This window comes from Monodon monoceros, unplaced genomic scaffold (assembly GCF_005190385.1).
Source record: "Monodon monoceros isolate NGI ecotype Baffin Bay Population unplaced genomic scaffold, NGI_Narwhal_1 Super_Scaffold_5, whole genome shotgun sequence".
NCBI classification, from domain to species: domain Eukaryota; kingdom Metazoa; phylum Chordata; class Mammalia; order Artiodactyla; family Monodontidae; genus Monodon; species Monodon monoceros.
In genome coordinates, this window is record NW_021703782.1 from 32,907,515 (window position 1) to 32,919,724 (window position 12,210).

The window sequence follows — 12,210 nt, forward strand, 5'->3', positions numbered from 1 at the left end:
GGGCCAGGCTTTCTCATTACCTCCGGTCAGGCACAAGTGGAGGCACGGTGCGGCAGAAAGAGGGAGGACCAGACACCTCATGGGCTGGGGTGACATGGCCAGGCGTGGATGTGAGGGGCTGGGGCTCTTACCCACTGTGTGTATCTGCAAGCCCTCGAGACCCTCGGTCGTGCTGTCCTCCACCTTCAGCTTGATGACATCTGTGTGAACCAGCTCGCTCTGCAGTCACACAGGGAGGGGGAAGCACATGGGTGGGGCTGGACCGGCAAGGTTGGGGGTCCCTCTGTCATTCATCTCCCCCCACTCCCTATCTCCACCCCTGCATGACCCTTTCTGGGAAACAGGCACCTTCACGAGCGTCCAAGACACGATCCTGCCATCAGATGATACAGAGAAGAAGTTAAGGTTGTGGTCCATGTCATCCTTCTGCCACTTGACCTGAAACATCCCAAACTGTGAGCTCTAGGGTGTTGGGTTAGGGCCCCTCAAGAACCCGTCTGAGGTCCAGAAGCCAGTTCTGGGAGCCCATATCCCAGAGTCCCCTGATTTCCCCGCCCTCCCTCCTTCCACTCATTCCTCTCTCCCTGAGCATCCTGAGGCAACAGGCCAGTCGGGGCACTGCCCAGTGTCCGGGCTCAGCACTGGAGGTGCCCGTTTCCTCCCTGGGTTGAGTTTTAGGAGCCCAGTTGTAAGAAGGCAGTGGCTCTGGGTTTGACCTCCTTACAGGGCCTGGGAAGGACAGAGCCCATCAACCAGCTTCCTCATTTACAAAACAGGAGCCATAATAGCATGGGCTTGTTGTAAGGAATAAATGAAACAATGAGTGTGAAGCCCTTAGGTCAGAACATTGCAAATATGAAGTGTTCAATAAATATTATTAGCTGATATCCTCAGTATTACCATCATGCTAGGAATCAGGGTGGCAAGGCTCTTGGGAGGCTTTTTCCTGCTTCCTTGGGCAGTGGGGAGGAACAGCCTCCCTCCACCACCCTCCCCATCCAGGCTTGGCCTTTCTCTAGGCGGCTCTCTTCTGTTCCCAACTTCACTTCACCACTAGCCCCTGCTTCCAGAATCTTGCTCCCAGATCTCAGATGTGAGCTGCATTTCTCCATCTGCAAATTGGGGTTAATAATCCTGCCCCACCCATCTTCTCTGGGCTGGAAGCAAACATATGCGAAAGTGTTTGGGAGACAGAGCTGTTGTCTTATGAAGACGACACGCTTGAGGCTCAAGTTTCTGTTGCCAGATGTGGAGGCCTGGCCAAGCCACGTCTGGGAGAGCTGGGGCAGGGCTGGGTGCCCAGATCTTTCCACCCTCCAGTTCCCTCCAGGCCTCCTGTGCTGGGGCCACTGTCCCTTCCCCCTGTCACAAGCAGAGGCCCAGTGAGGGAGGACAGGAACCCAGGGCTGCTGCCTGTAACCACAGTTGTCACCTGGCCCTTGAGGGGTGTGTGTAGCGGGGAGGGGATTGCTCTTCCGGGGCCACGCCCCAGGCCTGGCTGGTCAGAGCTACAGGAGGGCAGACCCAGTCCTGCCAGGGTCTGTCTGGGCAGGCTGCTCTTTTGTGCTTTCACTGGGGGGCCTAGAGCACCACAGAGCTTGTGAGGCACAAGTCAGAGCAGCCCTGACGCTGAGACCGCTTCCTCTTCTGTGTAAAGGCAGTCCCTTTAAAGGCGGGAGGGGACAGGGGGTGTCAAAGGCCAGGCTGTAAGAGGCGCGAGGGAGCTGCCAAGGGAAGTGTTGAATGAGCGGCCACCAGCGTGCACGGAAATTGTATTTCACACCCCACTTAGCAGCCTGATGCCCAGCTGGGGGGTGGTGCGTGTGTGTATATGCAAGTGAGCCATGTACGTGTGTGTGTGCGCGTGTGTGTGCAAGTCACACACGTGCTCCTGGGGTCCAGGTGGGAGGGTAGGAATAAAGAGGGCCAAGAGGGGGCAGGTGGAAGTGGGGTTAAGACAATGCATGAATGCCCAGGAAGCAGGTGGTAGGGAGGAGACGGAGGCCTGTTTCACCGATTCCTTCTCTTTTGCCTTATCTGATTAGGGCAGGCATGTTTGACCCCAGGGGTCTGCTCATATCCTTCCTGCCCCCTTCCCTTCCCCGGTGTAGCACAGAATATATACACACACACACACACCCTGCGGAGTGTCGTGGCTGAAGCTTCACAGCGGGGCCTGAACAGGGCTGCACTCTCCTTCGGACAGACGGTTCTCTCCCTGGCTCCAAAACCTTCCATGGCTCCCCGCTGCCAACGGAACAAAGTCCGTCTGCCCCCAGCCTGGCATCTGAGATCTAAAACAACCTATCTCGCTCCTCCCAAGACACAGTCCTGTTGAGAAGGACTTAGACTCTGATGTCTCTGACACCTCATTCGTCAGCCTGGCTCTTCTTCAAGCTCCAGGATATACAGTCAACTGCCAGTAGGACATCTCCTCCTCTGGCTTCTTATATTAACTTCCGGCCAGAAATCCATGGATTTCCTACTGGGTCCCCCAAGCCGGAGTCCCAGGCACCGTCACCAATTTTTCCTTTTCCCCATATCCAATCAGTCGTTTCCTGTTCATGATTTGGCTGCCTCGACAGCTCTCAACCCTACCTCCTCATTTTTATCTCCACTGCCCCTGTTGTAGCTCAGGCTTCAAGATCTCTCATGCTGTGGCCAGAGGACATCTCCGAGACACTACCTGACTGTGGGACTTCTCTGCCCCAAACCCTCTGATGGTTGGGCAGGGATTTTCAAACTCTGCTGGGACAAACTCTTAGGAGCCTTGTGAAAGTAGCTCAGGGGACGCGGGGAGTGGTAACAGGGGACCCTCAAGCAATCAGGCCCCTGACCCTACCAGAGCAGCCCCACTCTCATCTTATTCATACATCGGGCTTCTGTACTGACACTTCATTTGAGACCACTAACATGCAAAGTCCAAGCTTCCTACTTGCTAGAGAAGCACACTCATGACTGAGCTCAGGAGTCCCTGACGCTGAGCTCCACGCGGTGTGTTGTTGCCCAGCAGGCCCCTCTGCTTGCCCGTGTCTTTCCGGTGCACGCGTGACCCCTTTGTACCCTTCTTCATCTAACGAATACTTCCTCATTCTTCACGATTCAGCTTAGGTGTTCCTTCCTTTAGGAAGACCTCCCTGGCCCTCTGGCCCCTGGTCCCCATCCCAGACAATCTGGACAGTCCTCAGCGCCCCCGTGAGCCCTCCTTAGCACACTCCGTATCCTGCTCAGCTGTGGCTGCCGTATCCAGACACCAAGCCCTGAGCATCCTCAGCTCCTAGAGGAGAGAGCAGGCAGGAGTTGATGAATGAATGGATGAATGAGGAGGCAGGGAGGGAATGAGAGCGAAAGAAGAGAACAGGAAGTCATTAAAGGAGTGAGAGGCAGGCCCCTCCCATGTCGCAAGCCCTGATTCCAGCCAAGAACTCTGAGTCTTCGGTTTTGCAAAGGCAGCAGCCCTGTTTTCCTGACAGGATGGTGGGAGAACAGAAGGCCACCCCGTCCAGTGTCCCTGGCACCCGCCCAGTGAAGGGGGAAACTGTGTCTCCTGCACACCCTACTTCTCTCTCCAACCTGCGATTTGATTCAGAGAACAGAGCAGAGTGGGAGTAGGGTAGCTGGCCTTGGCCCCTTGCCCTCTCCTGGGCTTGAGGAGGATAGTCAGGCCACCCGGAGATGCTCCGTGCTTGGCCCTGGGCTGTCTGCCCGTGCTGGGAAAGCCGGGCCAGGGCTGGTGCTGGTTCAGTTTGATCAAAGCAAGTCTTTTCTCCTCGCCCTGGGCTTTAAAGTCTCTGCAGACACCCTCCCCGTGTCTGGAGACTTCTGCGGGCCTGGACGCGATGAATGGGGAGGTGGGCTTTTCAGAGGAGAGACCTCCTGAGGCTGCAAGTCGGGCTCCTGCTTTGGTCGAGAACTGTGGGGAGGGTGTTTAGGGGGAGGGGGTGCCCCAGCTCTGGGTAAAGGATGAAGCTGAGAGGCCACCATATCCCCTGTGCCTGGACAGCCCTCCCTCTGCTCAGGACTGTCTGGGAGCTGAGAGCCAGTGCCTGGGGTGTCCACATGACTCAGGAAGCTCAGGGCCAGACAGGCAGGGGTGCAGAGCCCGCCTGCAGACCCTGTCAGGGCAAGGGGGAGAAGAAGGTGAGAAGACAGATCTCAGCACTGCCTGAGGAGCCCAGAGGCCTTGGGCAACTTGAGGCAGAAATCTATGCTTAGACTCTCCCAGGCCTGCCCATGGGGTGAGGGTACACAGCCTCAGAAGGAGGGGGACCTTTGGAACACAGTGAGGAAGGGCCTGCAAAGCCAGAGCTAAGAGACTCTGAGAATGAAACTGTGAAATCCACTCCCAGCGCAATAAGATGGGAGACGCAGAGTCAGGGTGAAATCTAGCCCCAGTGACTAGGTAATGGTCCCATTCTATGCCTGACTGGAGAAGATGGGTGTTACACAGAAGCCTCAGGGACAGACATCACCTACCAGGCCTTACAGCCCCACCAAGAAGGCAGAGAACGGGCAGTGCCTACCCCTCTCTGGGAGTTCCCCAAATCTAGCCCAGATGGCAGAAGAGAGCCCCTGTGGGGAGCTGAGGAAGATCATAGACCCTTGGAGCCCTTGACGCACTCAGCAGAGGCCCATCAGGCCCTGGGGGCTTCCCACCACGGGCTCTGTGTCACTGACCACTACTTCTAAGAGATCCGAGATCCTTAGCAGACAGATGGGCCCTGCTTGATGGGAGGTCTGAGGCAGCGGACCCCAGCTCTTACCACAAACCCTCTTGCCTCCTGACGCCTCGCCTGTGCCCTTCTCTGACCCTTCTCACACCCAGCTCCTTGGTCTCTAAGCTGGTAGCTGTCATCCCCATGCCCTTGCCTGTGGCCCTCTCCTCCCCAAGGCCCCTCGTCCGGTGGCTCCCAGGCCCACACGCTACTCAGTCCCACCCACTTCTCCCACCCTGGTCCAAGGCTGACCTGCCACACGGGGTCTGTGTGCTTGCCAGACTTGGCTGAGCTGCGAAAGGAGGGCTGGGAGTAGGGCTTCTTGAGGTTGTAAATGGCCACGTTGCCGTCGTAGTGGCCCACCACCACTAGGTAGGGGTGGTCCACGTGCACATCCAGACACAGGATGCCGCTCTCGCTGCTGAAGGTGTATTCGGGGAAGCTGGGGTTCTTCATGCTATAGAACAGCAGCATGCCCCGGCTCTGCTTCATGAAGTCATCTGGCCCAGGGAAGAGGGTGGCGGTGATTGGACAGTCCCTGTTGGGGAAGCCCTGGCCCCTCCCTCACAGGGTGGACAAGCCCTGCCCAGTTCTGCCTCTGACAGAGAGTGTGGGAGACCTCTCGGAGCTTCATCTTCTCTGTCCGTGAGACAGAATCATGCGACTTGACCCACCCCCTTCTCAGGGTTCACGAGAGGATCCAACAGATAAGGTGACCGGGCATATCTGAGGGACGGACATTCTCCTTAGTCTCCCCGGGGTACAGGAAAGGGGGTGCTGCAGGCTCAAAGAGTTGTTAAGTGAAGAATGTGGGTGGGCTTGGGAAGGAGCAGTATCCTCAGAGAGGGTCCAAATGCCCAGCCCATCTCCTGCCCTTAGGTGTTGGGATAATGGCCATGTACCCCTCGTCCCCAGCCAGGGACAGGAGTTCAGTCTGGACTAACACGGAATTGCCTGTAGGAGTCCCACACTAGCCACCTGCGGGCATCTTCCCAGACCCTCTGGTCCCACAGTCCCCAGCTGCAGCCTGAGCCCTAGCTCTAAGCATGCTCCCAGATTCGCAAGGTCCCAGGCCAGCCAGTCAGGCTTCCATAGGCCACCGTGCTATCCCTCTGGCCTGGGCGCAGCCTTCGGTGATCAACAGTGGACCGCTCAGCAGACGTCCTCCTCCCGGCCCGCCCCATGGCAAGGGAACGCCTCCCACACTCCTTCATGCTCCGCGCACTTGGCACCCATCCTGATAACACAGTCACTGAATGGAATACAGTCCCAGCCATCCATTCCCGCTCTCCCGCCACCAGCCCAGGACCCTTCCCAAGCTCAGAAGAGCCAGAGCTGGAGAGGTGGAAGTCTAGAGCAGCCCCCTGTCTTGGGGGCCCTATGCTAAGGCAGCCTTTTAGCTCCGCCGGCTCCCCAGGGCTATCTCCTCTGCCCCTGGCCACTGCAGGCCTGGGCCCTCCTCCCAGAGTGGCCAGTCCTGAGGTGAGGAGCCCATGGGCGGGAAGGATAAGGAAGCAGCCCCAACTTGGTGAGTTTTGCTGAGTCATTCTCTCTGTCTTGTGTCTAAGGCTGCCCCTTTCTTGAGGGAGCAGGTGACTGGGCTGGGCTCAGGGACAGTCTGGGCTGGGCTCCCTGGGTTCTGGGCATGAGCCCAGCTATGACCAGGTCCCAGGTATCCTCACCCTGGGCACTCTGCAAGCACAACGGATGCTTCCTGGGAGCCAGGGTTAGGGAGCAGGGAGCAGCCAGGAGCCAGGCTGGCCTTAGGTGGGCAGAGCTGGAAGCTGAGGGCAGCCGGCCTGCCCACCAGCGCAGCTGTCTGTGGGGGAGCCCACCTTCCCTTGCCGTGGCTAACTGTCACCAGCTCTGGGACTCCTGTCAGGAACCCCTCCCCTGATCAACTGCACGGGAGTCTTCCTGTGCAAGGAGGGGGCTGCCCCTGGAGTGGAAGGTACAAGGGTCCAGCCTGAGCCACGGGGAGGGCACGCAGTGGTTCAGGAAGGAAAATGCTTCTGCTCTGGGGAAAGTGAGGAAATCCAGGTTGGGTCACCCTGTGCCCGGCACTATCTCAAAGACTGGCCTTGAGGTGGGGGATGGGAGCTGGCAGTACCTCACCGCGTAGGGCTCCAGGCTGGGCCCCAAGGGCTGACTCTTGAATTCAGGGAGAGATCTGCAGTTGGCTGAGGGGAGTGTCTTTCCCACCCAGACCACGAAGGGCTTGAACCGGGCAGTGTGACAGTCACTTGCTGTTCCTTTAATTCATGACCCAAATCCTGAGCACCTGATCTGGGCCTCTCCCTGGGCTGAGCCTGGCAGGGACAGACACACCCCACTGGCGACGTGGGCTTGCCCTCAGCAACCCCTAGTGTGGTGACAGGGAGCCAGACCCCATGGCTGAATGGGCAAGCCCTCGCTGGGTAATCAAAGTATTAAATGCCAGGCCAGAGGTGAGCTGTAGATGCCCTTGACATCCAATCTGGCCTTGATGCCGGGCAAGACTGACAGAGTGGGAGTGGGCGGGCCAGAGGGGGAATGAAAGGCAGGGTGGCTGGGTGAGTGATGCTCAGGCTGAGTTCTCAGATGCTCTCCTTATGGCACCAAGGGGCAAAGGCAGGCATGACCTCACACTTGCTCTCACTGTGCCACGGTATCTGGCCCCTTGAGGGACAGCAGTGATGACTCACTTTCTCTAGACACGCTTCCAGCACCGTGTGCCCCTGCACACACACAGAGCCTTCATGACCAGTGGAACCAGGAAAGGAGGGTTGGAAACCCTAGGTCAGCTTAGTAACTCTGCAGTGAGGACGTCTCTGACCCACTCACAGAACCACTGGGACTAGACACTGAACTATGGCCCCTGGATTTTATAGTTGGGTAAACTGAGGCCAGAGGGGAGAATGGTGTCCCCTAGTGCGTTAGACCCATTGCTTGGTGTTTGCCACACTCAATAGCCTGTTTATTGCTGCAGTTACTCTGCTCAGGGTAGTGGCACTAATCTGATCTTTACATGGAGGTGGAGGAAGGAGGAGAAGGGGGCACCAGACCTGTTGGGGTGGTGGGGCGACTGGCACAGCCAATCCTTCCAGAATCTTGGACTAGAGAATGAGTAAGGGCCAGGGCAGTCAGGCATGACGAGAGAAAACTTCTGGCAGAGAGAAGCGTGGATTTCACGAGGCAGGGACACAGAGAGCAACCAGCCACACTAAGGCCTGAGGTCCTGCCTGCGTTCCCAGGCCACATGCATCCTGACAGTAAGCCTCCCGTTCTTAACCTGGCCCTAGGGGTCTCTGCTATTTGCAACCAAACAAGCCCTCCCGACATAAAGATCACAGCTTCTCGGGACTTCCCTGGTGGCGCAGTGGTTAAGAATCTGCCTGCCAATGCAGGGGACACAGGTTCGATCCCTGGTCCGGGAAGATCCCACATGCCGGGGGGCAACTGAGCCCGTGCGCCACAACTACTGAACTACTGAGCCCACGTGCTGCAACTACTGAAGCCCATGCACCTAGAGGCTGTGCTCTGCAACAAGAGAGGCCACCGCAATGAGAAGCCCACGCACCGCAACGAAGACCCAATGCAGCCAAAAAAAAAAAGATCACAGCTTCTAATCATGGCTAGACCATGTGTTTCCTGAATTCTAGTTCAAGGCTTTGTCTGCCAAACCTCACCAGGAAAGCAGAGAAAAATTCTCATTCAGCTGGGGCTTCCTCTCCACTCTGTCTTATTCTATGATCTTCTCATGCCCATCTCCAGCCCCCTATGAGACCTCACTGTTCCACTCTCTAAGTGTGCCCAACGTGACATCACTGCCCTAACCTGCAATGGTGCCAGCATGATAGCATCATCTTGTCTTCTAGAAGTCCTAAAATGACATCACTACTCAGACCACCAATGGTCCCCATGTGATATCGTTGCTCAGGCTACCAGCAGTCCTAGTGACATCATCGCCCAGCCTGCCATCATTCCCAGTATGATGCCGCCAGCCAGGTCACCAGCAGTCCCAGTAAGACATTGGCATCAAGGTCACCTACAGCACCTCAGTTCCCAGTGAGAGATAGAATCCCATCAGGCTCAAGGCTCACAGAGCCTTGGGCCCTGGGCCCTGGGGTACTTTGTGCTGAATCCCACAGACTACCTGGCTCCCCACAGCAGGACCGGAGGGCCCAGTGACACAGATGGGAGCCCCCGACTCCACAATCCATTACATAAAGAGGCAGGAGCCCTGAAGTCTGGGGCCAGTGAAGGAATTCCAGGTTATTCTAGGCCATAGGATTTCAGAGAGTATGTGTGGCTGGGTGAAAGGGAAAGAGGGATAGAGGAAGGGAAAGGGAGAGAAAGACAGAGGGAGGGCGGAGGGGAGGTGGGGAGGAGAAACCACGTGGTGTGTGACTCCAAGACAGGGGGAGAGGGCCGCTGGCCTGGCCTTAGCTCCACTTTGCACTTTTGCCCTTCTCCAGGAAGCCTTCTAGACCGTTCAGCCTCTCCTCTGTGAGTGCCCACCCTACCCCCAGGAACTCCTCTACCTGTACCGCATTATTACAGGTGGCTGTGAGCAGGTCTTTTCCTTAGCCTGCCACCAAAGGATGGAGTGAGGGAGCATGCCCTGGTGTGGCCCAGCAGGCTTACTGTCTCCAGTGAGAGAGTTGCCTCCTGCTAACCCTGCTCTGCTGGATAATCTCTAAGGCCTCCCTGACTCTGACCTTCAATGATCCACGAGATGTGGGGGAGGAGAATCAACTCCCTAATAGAGGCTGATCTGGTGGTTCTCAGAAAGCCATGGTCTCAGGGGACGGGTGGCTTAATTCCACCATAGACCAAAGCTCTCACTGCCCTCAGCTCCCTCTGCCAGGGCCCTAGCAGAGTAGTGCCCAGTGAGTAGCATGGGTGGATGCCTTCCTGGACTGGCAATCACCAGTGTGGGCCTCCGCCTCACAGCTCTACCCCTGCCCTACAAGGAAGAGCTCTAGATCACTCTGGAGAGTTCTGGCTGTCAGGAGAAGCCTGGGCTTCTGCTCAGGATTCGGGGATGGCAAGGCAGACAGAGGGCATGTTGGGGCATCTGGCTAAAGCCAGGTCAGTGGTCAGAGGGAAGTAGATGCCAAGCTGCAGAGACAACGATACCAAGACAGTGTCGGTCAGCAGGCCTCCTCCTCTCTTCCCGTGGGTCCCAAACGAATCCAGCCCAGAGCTGACTCTAAGGCAGCAGCTGTTTAAGGACTCCCTTATTAAGGCATGAAAAAGGCACTCGGAGGGGGCCGTGGTAGGCAGAATAATGCCCCCCAAATGTCCATGTCCTAATCTCCGGAGCCCATAAATATGTTACTTTGCACAGCAAAAGAGATTTTGTAGATGTGATTAAATTAAAGACCTTGAGATGGGGATTATCCGGGTGGACCCAGTGTAATCATAGGAGTCCTTATAAGGGAAGGAAAGAGGCAGGAGAGTCAGAGAAGGAGGTGTGACAACAGAAGCAGATATCGCAATGATGCAATTGCTAGCTGGAAGGAGGCCACAAGCCATGGAATATGGGCAGCCTCCAAACTGGGAAAGGCAGGGAAGTGGATGGTCCTGCTGACACCTGGTTTTTGCTCAGCAAAACGCAGTTTAGATGTCTGACCTCCAGAACTGTAAGATAATAAATCTGTGTTGTTTTAAGCCATCATGTTCACGGTAATTTGTTACTTCAGCAATAGGAGACTAATACAGTAGGCTTTCACGGAAGGTGGACCCAAACTCTACTTTTAGGAATCAGAGGGAGAGGCCACTCAGGATGGCTGTTCTCTTGCTCTCTGCGCATCCCCTGATCAACCAGTCCCTGCTTCACCTACACCTTACTCACATGACCATCTAATTCTCTTAATCATAGGACTGAATCAGTAACTACCTACGTGCTTGCCCCCTGCCCCAGCTGCTGGTTTCCCTGGCAACTGATGAGCCAACCTGATGCCAATTCCCCCTATAAATGGTAGCCTCCTTCTCCCCCAGCAGCAAGGATGGTGGCCATGTCCTGTGTGCAGTCTGCCATACACGGTGTGGGTGTTGCTCCAGGACCTTCTGCTTCTGACTTGTAAGATTCCCTATCCAATAAGTTGCGGGTGTCTCTGTCACTTTCTCTGGGCTCCTTCTTTGGTCTCACAGCTGGGCGGTTACCAGGCTTGCAGGCCTGTGGGGTGCAGCCCAACAGCCCCGCAGATGGTACCTTTTTCTGCAGTGGTTTGGAAGCAATCCCTCTAGAAGTCAGGGGGATAGAGGCAATGGTCCCCAGCTCTTCTGATGACAATAATGAAACCCTCCCTCAGTTTCCCACACTCCAGCCCTGCCACCTTGGACTCCAGGAACAGATATGCCCCTTGGGTTAGGATTTTCATCTCCAAAGGCAGGGGACTGGCCCAAGGCTGCCCCCAAGAAAGTACATCAGTGCTAGAGTGTTCCAAACCTCCAGTGTGGCCCACAGACCGTGCTGCCAGGCTGGATCCAGCCTTCCAGGTAGCTGGGCTTTTCCAAGAGCTCTCACCTGATTAGAAGTCATATTTAAACAGTGTGGGAAATAAGAGCACAGCCTTGGAGACAGAATACATCAAGCGGGACATTTAATTTGATTTAGGGAAAATGAGGCAAACATTTGAGAACCTAAATAACTAACCAGTAATTAAACTAACAATGGGAATGCCCTTGCACTACAACCCAGTGAGCACAGTGGCCTTTATGGACTGTATTTACAAAGAGACCTGACAAGATAATTAGTCCTGTAAATTTTACACAGCCTGCAGCTGAGGAGTGATGGATTTTGTGTGTGGAGGATGAACAGGGAGAAATGAGGTGGATGAATTTCCATTTTCAGTAAATGAAATTAACACTGCTTAATTAGTGAAGCTGACAAATAAATGATCAGGAAAGATTTAAATCCCTACAAGTTCATCCCTGGCCTGGGCAGGCTGACGGACCGGCCAGGAGGTGGTGGGGCAGAGTGGGAATGGGTTTAGCGCTGGGACTCAAGGCCTGACTCTGGCCCCTTTTGAGGGTGTTGTCCCTCAGAGGCTGGGCTGAGGGACAGCTGGCTTTTCTGCCTTTCTAAGATGTGTCCTGCTGGGAGGCTTCCTCCCTGTCTCGTGTGTGATAGCCAGTCAGGACCACACAGTGTCTAGGATGTGTTCCACCATCCCTGCCCAGCAGATCACAAGGAGTCCCCATTTCCCTGCTGTGAACTGCCTAATGGGCTGGAAAGCACCCCTTCAGTGCAGCAGGCTGATATAATTGCATCCCAGCTTTGCCCCGTGGGCCAGCTCTTCCTAGACTACCTCCTTTTCCTTCCAGTGTTCCTCTATCTGCTTTCACCTGCTGACAGCCTTTCTTCACTCTGCTGAGACATGGAGCCTGGCCCTAGAGGGCACCCCAGTCTCTGCCCTATATGCAGCCTGACATGTCCACCATCTGGTACCCAGCAGCCACGAGGGGAGGCGGGTGTGATCGCTTCTGTGCGGTTGCAGGTAGTTGC

General features: G+C 55.9%; 1 protein-coding gene across 1 annotated transcript in view; it reads right to left on the reverse strand.

The window, feature by feature from the left end:
* DNAI1 (dynein axonemal intermediate chain 1) overlaps window positions 1-12,210 on the reverse strand; it is a 59,856-nt gene that overhangs the window by 8,042 nt on the left and 39,604 nt on the right. The window contains exons 13-15 of the mRNA XM_029202919.1: window positions 4,968-5,215; window positions 349-438; window positions 132-219 (exon numbers count right to left, since the gene is read on the reverse strand). Coding sequence (XP_029058752.1) covers window positions 132-219; window positions 349-438; window positions 4,968-5,215 — 426 coding nt within the window. The remainder of the gene's footprint in view (window positions 1-131; window positions 220-348; window positions 439-4,967; window positions 5,216-12,210) is intronic.